Source organism: Cricetulus griseus, chromosome 4 (assembly GCF_003668045.3).
Source record: "Cricetulus griseus strain 17A/GY chromosome 4, alternate assembly CriGri-PICRH-1.0, whole genome shotgun sequence".
Classification (NCBI taxonomy): Eukaryota; Metazoa; Chordata; class Mammalia; order Rodentia; family Cricetidae; genus Cricetulus; species Cricetulus griseus.
This window is the reverse complement of record NC_048597.1, coordinates 72,188,549-72,200,765: the sequence shown is the minus strand read 5'-3', so window position 1 is coordinate 72,200,765 and position 12,217 is coordinate 72,188,549. Positions and strand designations below refer to the sequence as shown.

At 49.0% G+C, this 12,217-nt stretch overlaps 1 protein-coding gene and 2 non-coding genes across 3 annotated transcripts; all 3 read right to left on the bottom strand.

Moving 5' to 3' along the window:
* Window positions 1–187: 187 nt before the first annotated feature.
* On the bottom strand, window positions 188–266 carry Mir130b (microRNA mir-130b). The gene has a single exon (NR_105112.1). It is a non-coding gene; the product is annotated as a microRNA mir-130b (primary transcript).
* Window positions 267–516: 250 nt separating this feature from the next.
* Mir301b (microRNA mir-301b) lies at window positions 517–594 on the bottom strand. The gene has a single exon (NR_162743.1). It is a non-coding gene; the product is annotated as a microRNA mir-301b (primary transcript).
* Window positions 595–5,692: 5,098 nt separating this feature from the next.
* Window positions 5,693–8,053, bottom strand: Sdf2l1 (stromal cell derived factor 2 like 1). Its single transcript, XM_027413212.2, has 3 exons — window positions 7,815–8,053; window positions 7,310–7,506; window positions 5,693–6,110 (listed from the first exon to the last, which is right to left on the bottom strand). The coding sequence occupies exons 1-3, from the start codon at window positions 7,996–7,998 to the stop codon at window positions 5,829–5,831; spliced, it is 663 nt and encodes a 220-aa protein (XP_027269013.1). The 5' UTR covers window positions 7,999–8,053; the 3' UTR covers window positions 5,693–5,828.
* Between the last annotated feature and the right edge of the window lie 4,164 nt (window positions 8,054–12,217).

The window sequence follows — 12,217 nt, the reverse complement described above, 5'->3', positions numbered from 1 at the left end:
AAAGCAGAGCCTTTTCAAATCTGGGGTCTCTTCTGTGTACTGGTTCCCAGTATCCACTTTATGCTCTCAGATGGGTAGTCTCATTCAGCTCTGCATCCATGAATAACTAATCCAAGCACTTACCCTGTGGGCACCTCGGGGTTCTCAGCTGGGAAGTGAGTGAGTATGTGGATAGTGAGTGGGCAGGGCCTGACAGATGCCCTTTCATCATTGCACTGCTCCCCAGTGGCCCACAGTAGTGCAACAGGGAAAGAGTGTCCAGCAAGCCTGGTGGTCTCTCTGGGTGGGGTGGGGTGGGGTGGAATCTTAGCCCCAGAATGCCTGCCCACCTGGGTGGGGCCTCTGCCTAGGCCAAGGGTGCCCTCTGACCCCAGAGACACAGGCCTGGCTAGAATCTTTAGTTTCCATGGAGAACAGAATAAAATGAGCATGGGGGTGGGGTGGGGTTGCAGGCCTGAGGGGCCAGGCCTGGAAAGAGAGGAAAGGAGTTGTAGGTGAAGAGGTGGTCTACAAGGCTGGTCCCAGATGCTTTGACAATATCATTGCACTGCTTCTCAGAGCACAGTAGTGCAACCTAGTCAGAGCACCTGCAGCCAGCAGGTAATCCATCACCCTCAGGCTGGAAGTTCAACCATCACAGGTAGATAGGACCTCTGTCCAAGACTTGGAGCATAGAGGGGATTCCAGCCAGGATACAGTCCTCAGGGTCTTAGGAACTTCAGGACACCCAAACTTTCCCCAACAAGATTCCGATTCTGGTGAAAGATACTCCCAGGAGAGAACATAAGGGCAAGCACCTGAGGGGGCTCACACACAAAGGAGAGAGGCCTGTGCTCAGCCACGGTGTGTGTGTTTGGGGGGGGAGTACCTTGTACTCTGTTTCAGCCTGGAGCTCCTTCTAGAGCAAAAGGGATGCTTCACCCCTAGCAGGTGAGGCCCTTGGAGTTACAGACCTGGTCCTTGGTTCTGCATTCTGTGCTTACAGATTCTTCTGCCGGGAGGAGCAGAGCGAGGGCTTTCATGCCATCTGGATTTCCCTGCCCTGGGAGGGTCCCTGGCCTCACCGCACCGCCCCCACCCCCACCCCCCTCAGACCAGATACTCACATGGACAGATACCCCTTGTTTTCACGGTGGGGACAAAGTGAAGATTAGTGGGAGGAGATCCTGGTTGTCGCCGGCCCTGTCCTACCCGGACAACCCCGCACCTCGTGGCGCCCTCTCGCTGGTGGGCTCCATCTTTAACCTTCTGACAGTCCCAAGGGCCGAGCCCCAGGCCTTAAGCAAGGCACAGCGCCAGCCTCATTGGCTTGCGCCAACACCAAGCTTCGCCTACTGCACACCTATTGGCTGCTGCTGGAAAGATTTCAAAATAGCCTCCGGGCTCCGATTGGCCAGGCGCCCGAGTTTTGGCTCTGCCATTTTAACAATGAGTCCTACACACACTTTCTCATTCATAACTTATGAAAAGGAGCTCTGCCCGCCTTTTCCCAGCTTGCTTCTCTGTACGTATAGCAGTGATCTTCGTGAGGACGCGTACATGCTGCCACACAGCTCACCAAATTAAGGAGAGTGCTGAGATTCCGGGGAAGGGTTTGAGCCACTGGCTAAGCCCGCAGTTGAATGAGCCCTCATGCTCCTAACAAATAGGACAGTCAAGCAAAGGAGGCGGCCTTCCCTATTTCTGTCAAACTTTTCATAGCATCACCCTCAGGAAACCTCCAGCTGTACTGGGGAGGCCCTGGTGTGTGTAAGGGAAGAAAATGCCCTGATGTCGCTGAGATTGGAAACCACTTTGTGGATAAGAGTTCATTGAGTGACCTTTCTGGGCTGATAAGTGGCAAAGATACACATTGCCTAGCAAATAGAAGCTGAAGAGCTCTACTCAGATGTGTGCTGGGAAAGGGAAAACATGATTTTGCAAGTGGCATCTGTGCTTGCTCCTGTTTTATCCCAGTTCCATGGCTGAGAGAAAATGTTTTCAAAACAGCTGTTTTTCAATCTTCAGGAACGTCTGTTGCCCAGTTTATTTTAAATTTATGTGAGTGGTGGTTTTGCCTGTGTGTCTGTGCACTGCATGCATGCCTGGGTCCAAGAAGGCCAGAAGAAGGTGTTCAATCCTCTGAAACTGGAATTATAAACAATTGTGAGTCACCACATGGAGGCTGGAATTGGAACCCAGGTCCTCTGGAAGAGCAGCCAATGCTCCTAACTGCTGAACTATGATCTCTTCTTCAGGGGAAAAAAAAAATGGTGTTGGTTTTGGAGACAAGGCCCATCCTGTACCACTGACTGGCTGGGGACTCAGTGACTCAGCTAGCTTTGTGCTTATGGTGATCCTCCTGGGTCTTTGTAGTCATGGGCCACCATACTGTGCCTCACCACACTAATGCAAAACAAAACACCCAGAAATCCCAGCATTTGGGGAATGGAGAAAAGAGAATCAGAAGTTTAAAACCAAGACCAGCCTGAGCTACACGAACTACTATTACTCTAGGAATGGGGCACACTGGAGAGACAGCTCAGTGGTGAAGAGGGCTGGCTGGCTGCTCTCCCAGAGGACCCAGGTTCCATTTTCAGCACCCACAAGCCCTCTCACAACCATCTAACTCCAGTTCCAGGGGTTCTGACACCTTCTGGTTTCTGCAGGCAAAATACCCACACACACAAAAATAAAAACACATTTTAAAATTAAGTGTTTTGTGGCTGTTACTTTTGCTAGGTTTGGCCATGTTCTGAATTCTGCATGGAATGTTTCTGCTCCAAATGCATATTGGGTTACCCAGGATTCCTACCTGCTGTGCACCTGAGTTCTTCCCCTAATCAGCATTCTAACACCTCACTGCCTGCATAGGTGGACAGGAAGAGATCTCCCTTGCATGTACAGGGTGTGGCAATGCTGGAGTGCCCCACCCCAATCTTGGCTCTTCTCAGGAAAAAAACAAAAACAAAAACAGCCCACCTGTGATTCTGTCTGTGGTCTTCTGGCTGGTGGAGCCTTTATCGAATACACAAGAAGTGCTACTGAGCAATTGCTCCCACCCAGCTAGCAGCCCTCAGCCAATGAGAGAAGATGCTCTGGCTTCCTTTCCTCTCAAGTGGTATAACTTTAGTGAGATTCCCCAATGAGACCAAGTACTAGGGTGGACTAGGGCCCCACAATGCACCTTGCTCAGCTCCCAGCATTTACTGGAATCCTCTCCCAATCATCTCCTTCCATCTAAATCCTCTCAGATCTCAAGAGATGGAGAGGAATGCAGACTTCTAGATGAAGCTCAAGAGTTTTTGGGTCTGGAGAGATGTCTCAGCTGTTGAAATTGAGTACTGTTCTTGCAGAGCTGTTAAAATTGACCCAGAATGGGTTCCTAGCACCCATACTAGATGGCTCACAGCCATCTGTAGCCCCAGCTCCAAGAGATCCAACACCCTCTTCTGACCTCTGAGGACACTACACTCATGTGCAGTTACACACACACACACACACACACACACACACACACACACACACACACACAATCAAAAGATAACATTTAAAAGTTTGGCTGCATGGTGGTGCACACCTTTAATCCCAGCACCCAGGAGGCAGAGGCAGGTGGATCTCTATGAATTCTGGCCTGCTGGGTCTAGTTTCAGACCAGCCAAAGTCACATGAAGAAAGCTTGTCTCAAAACAAAAGTTTGTCAGTGGGAAGACGAGGGTCTCATGGGGCAGGAGAGTAATGATCCAAGACATAACTGCCGCCCCTGAGGATTCAATTGACTTACAGCTTTTGTCTCACCCATGTGCTTTAATAAAGTCTACTGATTTCTCAAATCCGTGTGTTTCCTGCTCTTCCCACCCTATTCCAAGTCCCTTCCAGACAACCCCAGCCTCTTGGGACTTTTTCTGGCTCTCAGGAAATCAACACTTTCCATCCCCAGCAGTTCCCTGAAGTCCTTATGACCTATGGGGCCAAGCCTAGACAATCTGTCATTTCTTCTACTACCTCTAGAGGCCACACACACACCACTAGTGAGCTGTTAGCTTGCTTAATGTAAGCCCTTCTATTTCTTTTGCTTGTGTTTTTATTTACTCATTTAGACTGTATGGTACATTGTGTCTGTTATTTTATTTAATTTTGGTGCTGGAAATGGGTCTTATGCCTTGTACATGCTAGCAAAGTACTCTACCCATAGCCTCATGCACACCAAGTACCAACTGTTCCACTGCACTCAACAAGCACCTGTTCACAACCCAACTAACTCCCCAGCCCTCTATTCATGCCTTTAAACTGTAGTACTCTGGCTGCCGGGATTGTGCCTCCTCAGATTCCTATTCTTTTTTTTTTTTTTTTTTTGAGTTGTCTTCCCCTGAGATGTCTTTTGAGGTATTCTATTTACTCTCTTTTTTAAAATTATGTGCCTGTATGAGTTTGTGCACATGTGCGAGAGGTGAGAGGCGTGAGAAATTCCCTTGGAACTGGAGTTACAAGTTGTGAACCACCTGACAAGACATAAGGTGGGGGTCCTCTGAAAGGGCAGACTGTGCTCTTAACCACTGAGCCATCTCTCCAGCCTTAATTCTTTCCGCTCTTTAGAACCCTGGGGAAAGAAGAGTGTCCTTTACAGCAAGAGTACGGGAGCCTGAGGTCTTACTTTCCAGTATAGGGCAGAACCCTCAACTGGCCTTTGGTCAAACATAAATCTTTGTGTGTATGAGCACAAGCGTACGCATGTGTGAGCTCGTGTGTAGCCCTAGCTGTCCTGGAACTCGCTCTGGCGACCAGGCTGGCCTCAAACTCACAGAGATCCACCTGCCTCTGCCTCCCGGGTGCTGGGATTAGAGGTGTGCCCAGCCAGAGATAAATCTCAAGACTGCCACAACCAGAAGAAGAGTGGGGTCCTGAGGGCAAGGAATGAGGGGACTGGAGAGCTTGAGTCCCATCCCAGCTGACAGGGCCCCTGAGGCCAAGGCCACACAATAAGTTCAAGTACTGGGAGCTGAGGTCCATGGCTATGAGGTTGCTGTAGAGTAGACAGGAGAGACGACTGTTCAAAGCAGATTTACAATGCATCGACAGGCATCAAAAAAGGTTTGGGTCAAGGCTAGAGAGATGGCTCAGAGGTTAAGAGCACTGACTGCTCTTCCAGAGGTCCTGAGTTCAATTCCCAGCAACCACATGGTGGCTCACCACCATCTACAGTGGGATCTGATGCCCTCTGCTGGCATGCAGGCAGAGCAGAAGACTAGACATAATAAATAAATAAATAAATAAATAAATATAAATATAAATATAAAGGTTTGGGGCCACTGAGACAGCTCAGCAGCTAGAGTGTGTGCTACACAATCCTGACAACCTGAATTTGATCTCTGGAACCAATATAAAGGTAGGATATGAGAATCAACTATCAACAGTTGGTCTCTAAACTTCACACATGCACGCATGTACAGGTGCCAACATACACACAGAACATGCACTCACACTAGTAAAGAATGATTTTATAAAAGAGTTTGGGGTCAGTTGTGGTGGTGCACACCTTTAATCCCAGCACTCAGGAGGCAGAGGCAGGTGGATCTCTGTGAGTTCCAGGTCAGTCAGGGCTACATAGTGAGACTGTCTCAAAAAAAAAAAAAAAAGTTTGAACAGGTACCTAGAGACAGGTGAGATGGCAACATGGACAGACATGGCTGGTACCTCCAGATCTTCCCTGGGGTTACAGCAAATATAAACACAAACCAACATTTTTTAATCATAAAGGCACTTGAGGACTCTACAAACAAAGTCTCACACAAGAGTGGCCCTACAGAATCCCTACCCAGCCACCCTCCCTCCCTTCACCCATCCAGTTCTCAGAGTTCATCATGACTTGTAGAGAGATCTGCTCCAGGCTTGATGAAGATACCTTCCATGGCCTTCCATGTGTTGTGAGCATTGGCGCTAGCCATGCCGTGCACCTCATGCTGTCCACGAATTGGGTTACCATACTGCTCACCAGTGACCGACAGGAACACAGAGGTGCCCACATGCTGGAAGCGGACGCTGGCCTCGCGCTCCCAGTGTTGCCCAGAGCATCGTACTGTCCACAGGTCCAGGTCGTCACCCTCGCCATCTTCCCCGAAAGCACTCACCTCCTGAGAGTGTAAAGTATGGAGGACAGTCACATAGAGAAGAGCACCCTGTCTCGAAAAATCAAAAAAGAGTCCCACACTAGCCAGGTATGGTGGCACATGCCTTTAAGTACAGCACTCAGGAGGCAGAGGCAGGCATATCTCTGGATGTTTGAGACCTGCCTGGTCTACATAGTAAGTTCCAGGATAGCCAGGGCTATATACAGAAAGATGGTCTCAAAATACAAACAAACCAAAAAAAAAAAAAAAAAAAATTCCCATCCTATTGAAGGTTTCTTCAGATGCATAGAGCCTCTTTTTTGTTTGTTTGTTTTGTTTTGTTTTGTTTTGTAAGACAGGTTTTTCTGTGTAGCCCTGGCCATTCTGGAACTCACTCTATAGACTAGGCTGTCCTAGAACTCAGAGATCCACCTACCTCTATCTCCTGAGTGCTGGGACTAAAGGCATGCACCACATAGATCAATCAGTCTTTGTAGTGCCCACTGGCCCTCTGGAGCTAAGACCTTCTCTCCATGGGTTTCTTTTTTGGGGGGAAGGGGGGTGGAGACAAGGTTTCTCTGTGGCTTTGGAGGCTGAAGGTTGTCCTGGAACTAGCTCTTGTAGACCAGGCTAGCCTCGAACTCACAGAGATCTGCCTATCTCTGCCTCCCGAGTGCTGGATTAAAGGTGTGCTCCACCACGGTCTCCAAAGGCTTCTTGTGCTAACCTAGTGAAGGCACATCCCCCAAGCTCTTCCCAGTCTAACAGCCATGTTCCCTATCGCCAACATTTCCCCCCAGAAACTCTCCCAAAGCACTGTCAGTTCCTTCTCATGCCCCCCACCCCCACCAGCTGCAGTGACCATATGCTTCAGCAGGAGCTATGCCACAGAGGGAAAGGTCTGGGGGAAAGCTCCTACTTCTCTTTCAGAACCAGCCCGAGGTGCTCCTTTCTTCAATGTTCTACTACTTATCTGCTGTGAGTCCCCCTCGTGTCCAAATAGGAGCTAATCAATCTCTGACTTCTCAGTCCTTCTCCTAACTCTGGGGTAGAAATTCCTGAGGACAGGACGCAGAGCGGAGGCTTCATAAACTTCTGATTAGAAAAACTCCCATTTCACTGCAGCTGAGACTGAGTCCCCTGTCGGCTCCCTCCCTCACACCTCCCGATGTCGCTCGGGTTCCTGCCCGCTCAGTTTCGGCGGGGCTCGGAACGGGGCTTGCCTGGTTGTTGGAGAGCGGCGACGGGAAGTGGTGCGTGTGCAGGTTCTTGCCGGTGAGCACATGCGTGAGCCGCACTGCCTGCCCACAACGCACTGGGAGCCCGCGCGGGCACCCGTCCTCGGAGCCGCCACGAATCCGCCAGTAACTATTGGCATCGTCGGACGCCTCCACGCCGGTTACCGACTGTTGGCCGCTGCCTGGAGAGGGACAGCCCACCCCGTGGTCTCTGTCAATTGCAGATCTCGGGATCCTCGTCTTGAACACTAACAAGTTCCTCCCACAGCCCCCACTAATTCAGGATCCCAAGGGCTCACCCCAGTCGAGGCCCCCGCCGGACCCTCCACATCCTCAATGCCCGCGGCTTGCCTCTCACGACCCTGCAAGCGAGTCTAGACTCGCAACTACCCAGCTCCCTGACAGCCCGCAGAGCCCACTAGGACCACCTGGCCTCTAAGCCTCCGCCCGGCCCCGGTGCCCATCCCAGTCACTCACTACCCCTGCGCACCGGATCCGTATTTGATGTCGTGTGAGTGCAGCCGCACTTTGTGGTGGGTGTTCAGCAGCTTCAGCACTGACCCGCAGGTGACGAGCCCGGCGCTGGCCTTGGACGCGTCACCGCTGCGCACCGACAGCACCAGCAGCAGCACCAGTAGCGCCCCGGCTACCCCGCCGCGACTCGCGCCCCGCATCGCGACGGCCGGCCGGGTTCCAGCAGCTCCGGACCTCAGCGCTTCCGTCCTCAACACCGGCCAATCCGCCTCTGACAGCGCCCTCTCATAGCAGCCAATTGCCTGCCCGCGCGCGCTCCTCCTGCACTAGGATTGGGTCGTTGTGCAGCGGTCCCACCCCCCAGCTTTCAAGGAGGTGGCTGGGGGGCGGGGAGCTGAAGACACCAGGAGGGTTTTAACTGGTCCACGCTTCCGAGGACCCGCCAATGAACGCCCAGAGAGCAGCGGCGGCGGCGGCGGCGACCAGCTCCGAGAGGCCTCAGAGTGGCGCACAGCGAGGTTTGTGGCCAGTAGTCATTTGGCCCCAGTCGTAAGCCCTTGGGGGGGGGGGGTAGGTTCAGGAACCCCTTTGACACTGGGCCCCTGGACTTCAGTCCTGGGCGTAAATGTGCACAGTCTTGTGAATCACTAGATTTTGTGGTCACAAAGCGGACAGATCCCACTTACTGAAATCTCCTGACCCCAGGAGTTTAACTGTCACTGGGTCATGTCAGCTCCTGGATCCCAGGGTTTCTGAATTCCCTTGGCCATGCAGCTACTTGAGTGATTTGGTGGCAGAATATCAAGGTTGCTGGATGAGTCATCAAAAGACAGCTGGTAGCTGTCACTCATATATATAATTTTTTTCTATGTTGGGGATCCACAAAGGAACTGCTTACAGGCTATATTACCAAGTGGCTGATGAAGTATGTACCTGGAGCACTAGCTAGATACTCATTAAAGTTTCTATTTAGGGGCCGGAGATGTGTCTCAGTAGAGTGCTTGTCTAACTAGCACAAAACCTTGGGTTTGATCTCTAGCATATCAACACTCAAGTGGTGGAGGCCAGAAGTTAAAGAGAAAGATTGAGGTTAGTGGCCAACCTGGACTACGTAAGACTCTTACAAAAAAAAATTAAAAAAATTTTAGGCCAGACATACGTAGTAGCACACTTAGGAGGCAGACAACAAAATTAATTCGTGTTTCAGAGTTTCAGACCAATATATCCTATATAGAAAGTTCCAAGCCACCCAAGGCTACATGTGAGACCATTTTTCTTTTTTCTTTTTTTTTCAAGTTTTTTTCCTTATTTTTTTATTAGTTCAAATTAGTAACAAGCTTGCTTCACATGTCAAGAGACCATTTTTCAAAGATTGAAAAAACTCATATTGAATTCAATTATCCAGAATTTTGCACTCAGAAAATAGAGAAGTCATTAATGACAGCAACCTGGTAATTCAGGTTTTGTGTGTAATTTTGTGAATTGAACTTAAGGCCTAACCTAGGGTAAACAAAAGACCTACTGATGAGCTACATCTACAACTCAATGTGGAGTTTTCACATTTCAGGGTTATTATATTTTGGATTACACATGGGATAAGGCACCTTATTCTGCACTTGGAAGATCATGCCCTTAAATGATCTAGGTCCAGCATCCAAGATGCACTGAAAATGTCTTATTGGAAATGTCAATAGAGATCTGAAATTTAGCATGTCTAAGGCAGAATTGTCTTTTCCCTTAAACTACTCCTCCTTCAAGTTTCCAAGGCTCAATAAAAGGCAGCACTAAATGCCAAGTGGTGGTGGCACACACCTTTAATCCCAGCCCTCAGGAGGCAGAGGTAGGCATCTCTATCTCTGAGTTTGGGGCCAGCTTGGTCTACAGAGTGAGTTCCAGGACAGCCAGGACTACTCAGAGAAATTCTGTTTTGAAAAAGAAAATAAAAAGGGAAACACCAATGATCAATTGCTCAAGACAAACTTGGAAGGTTGGCATTCACACACACACACACACACACAAATAAATAAATGTAATAAAAATATGAAAACCTGAAATTTAGAAATCTGATTCCTGGCCAGGTGGTGGTGGCGCACGCCTTTAATCCCAGCACTTGGGAGGCTGAGACAGATGTATTACTGAGAGTTCGAGACCAGCCTGGTCTACAGGAGCTAGTTCCAGGGCAGCCTCCAAAGCCACAGAGAAACCCTGTCTCAAACAAACAAACAAACAAACAAACAAACAAAAAAGAGTCCAAAGTGCCAGGCCTTGGTGGCACATGCCTTTAATCCCAGCACTTGGGAGGCAGTGGCAGGCAGATCTCTGTGAGTTCGAGGCCAGCCTGGTCTCCAGATCGAGTGCCAGGATAGGCTCTAAAGCTACACAGAGAAGCCCTGTCTCGAAAAACAAAAAACAAAAAACAAACAACAACAACAAAAAAGAGTCCAAGGCTATCTTTGAGTCCCTGACTCAAAAGAAAAGAAAGACATGGTTTTCTCCATTGCACTTAGAGTCAAAGATGGCAAGGACATAAGCTCCATGACAGACAGAAGTAGCAGGTTTCTAAGCAGGCTGTGTCAAAACTGCTAGAATCAAAATGGAGTCATTTTGTCAAACCCCTAACCAAAATTAACATGTAAATATCAGAGGCTGAGAAGAATAATCTGCATGTCTGAGGAGAATAATCTACAAAACACTGCAGGCTTGCACAGAATGTGCCAGCAGCTGCCGCCTCCAGAGACCACCGAGGAACACTGCTCACCGATTGCTTTCTTCTCCTTGTGCTCAACTTTCTGTTTATTTATTCATTTTTTTAGACAGGGTTTCTCTATGTAGCCCTAGCTGTCCTAGAACTTGCACTGTATTGCTCTATAGACCAGGCTGGCCTTGAACCCAGAGATCTGTCTGCCTTTGTCTCCTGAGTGCTGGGATTAAAGATGTGTACCACTAGGACTGGACTCAGCTTTCTTGGGTTTTTTGTTGTTGTTGTTGTTGTTTTTCTTCAAAACAGGATATCATTATATATATCCCTGGCCGCCCTGGAACTCTCTATGTAGACCAGGCTAGCCACAAAGTCCCAGAAATCTGCTTGCCTCTACCTCCCAAGTGCTAGAATTAAAAGCATGCACCATCGCTGGGCGTTGGTGGTGCACACCTTTAATCCCAGCACTCGGGAGGCAGAGGCAGGTGGATCTCTGTGAGTTCGAGGCCAGCCTGGTCTCAGAGAGAGTGCTCCAGGATAGGCTCCAAAGCTACACAGAGGAACCCTGTCTCAAAAAAAAAAAAAAAAAAAAAAAAAAAAGCATGCACCATCACAGCCAGGCACAGTTAGCTTTCAACCCAGGACTACTTGGCCAGGGACTGGTACTGTACCTAGTGGGCTAGTCCCTTCTACATCAATTAGGAATCAAGAAAATACCCTCCCCCAAATCCCCAAGGTCAATGAGATGGAGGCAGTTCCTCCACTGAGGTCCTCTCTTTCCAGGCCAAGTTGATAAACAAGATTAGCCATCGAATCCCTATTTAATCTCAGACTGGTACCATGTTTACTATCAATCCTTGTAGCCATGGATTATTGTTATAGAATCATTTTGTAATTTCCATGTATCCTTTTAAATTTCCTTTGCCTCACCTTCCTGCAATACGTTCAAATATGATTATAACAGCATATCCATTGAGAATATTTTTGGAGACCCTTTTTCTTTTAGGTAGACAGCTTAGACTCCAGAGCCAAACCAGGGGTCTCCTCCTCCTCATCCTCCTCCTCCTCTTCCTTCTTCCTTTCCTCCTCCTCCTCCTCCCCCTCCCCCCTTTCTGTGTTTTTGTTTTTTGTTTTTCCAGACAGGGTTTCTCTGTGTAGCTTTGGAGCCTGTCCTATAACTCACATTGAAGACTAGGTTGGCCTCAAACTCACAGAGATCTGCTGTCTCTGCCTCCTGAGTGCTAAGATAAAAGGTGTATGCCACCACCATCCAGCTTTGTAACTGTTTCTGTCTCATGCCTCCCCTGCAGACCACAGTCCCCAGCTCACCCTCTGAGGAGTTTCACAGCTGTGATCATGATATCTCCCATGCCCTCCACCTTCCAATCATAGTTTGTCTCTAGGTTAAGACTCTCAAGACAGTTTGAGCAGTTCAGCTTGAATCATCAGGCAACTCAAGGTCCAGCCAACTGCTGAAGGGTTCACAGCTGGTCTCCAAATGTGGTCATGATCGTCTCTCATTTTGGGGCTTGTCTGCATATCTGTCAACATACATAAAAGCATGGGTTCCTCTCATCCCTGTTAGCAAACGTCCAAGTGTCCATTTCCTCCCCCTTTGATTCTCAGCAGACATTGTGACATTAACCAGCAGAACAACAAAGGAGTGAGGCATTTGGGGGCTTCCCAACTGCAGCTTCAAAAACAGCAGTTCTTACTTCTCC

Bases quoted from the DNA above. Each gene is read 5' to 3' on its own strand.
- Sdf2l1 (XM_027413212.2), bottom strand. From the start codon at position 7,998: ATGCGGGGCGCGAGTCGCGGCGGGGTAGCCGGGGCGCTACTGGTGCTG. The intron at 7,507-7,814 runs GTGCGCAGGGGT...GTCCCTCTCCAG, and splicing joins CGACATCAAATACGGATCCG to GCAGCGGCCAACAGTCGGTA. The intron at 6,111-7,309 runs GCAAGCCCCGTT...TTACACTCTCAG, and splicing joins CGCCGCTCTCCAACAACCAG to GAGGTGAGTGCTTTCGGGGA.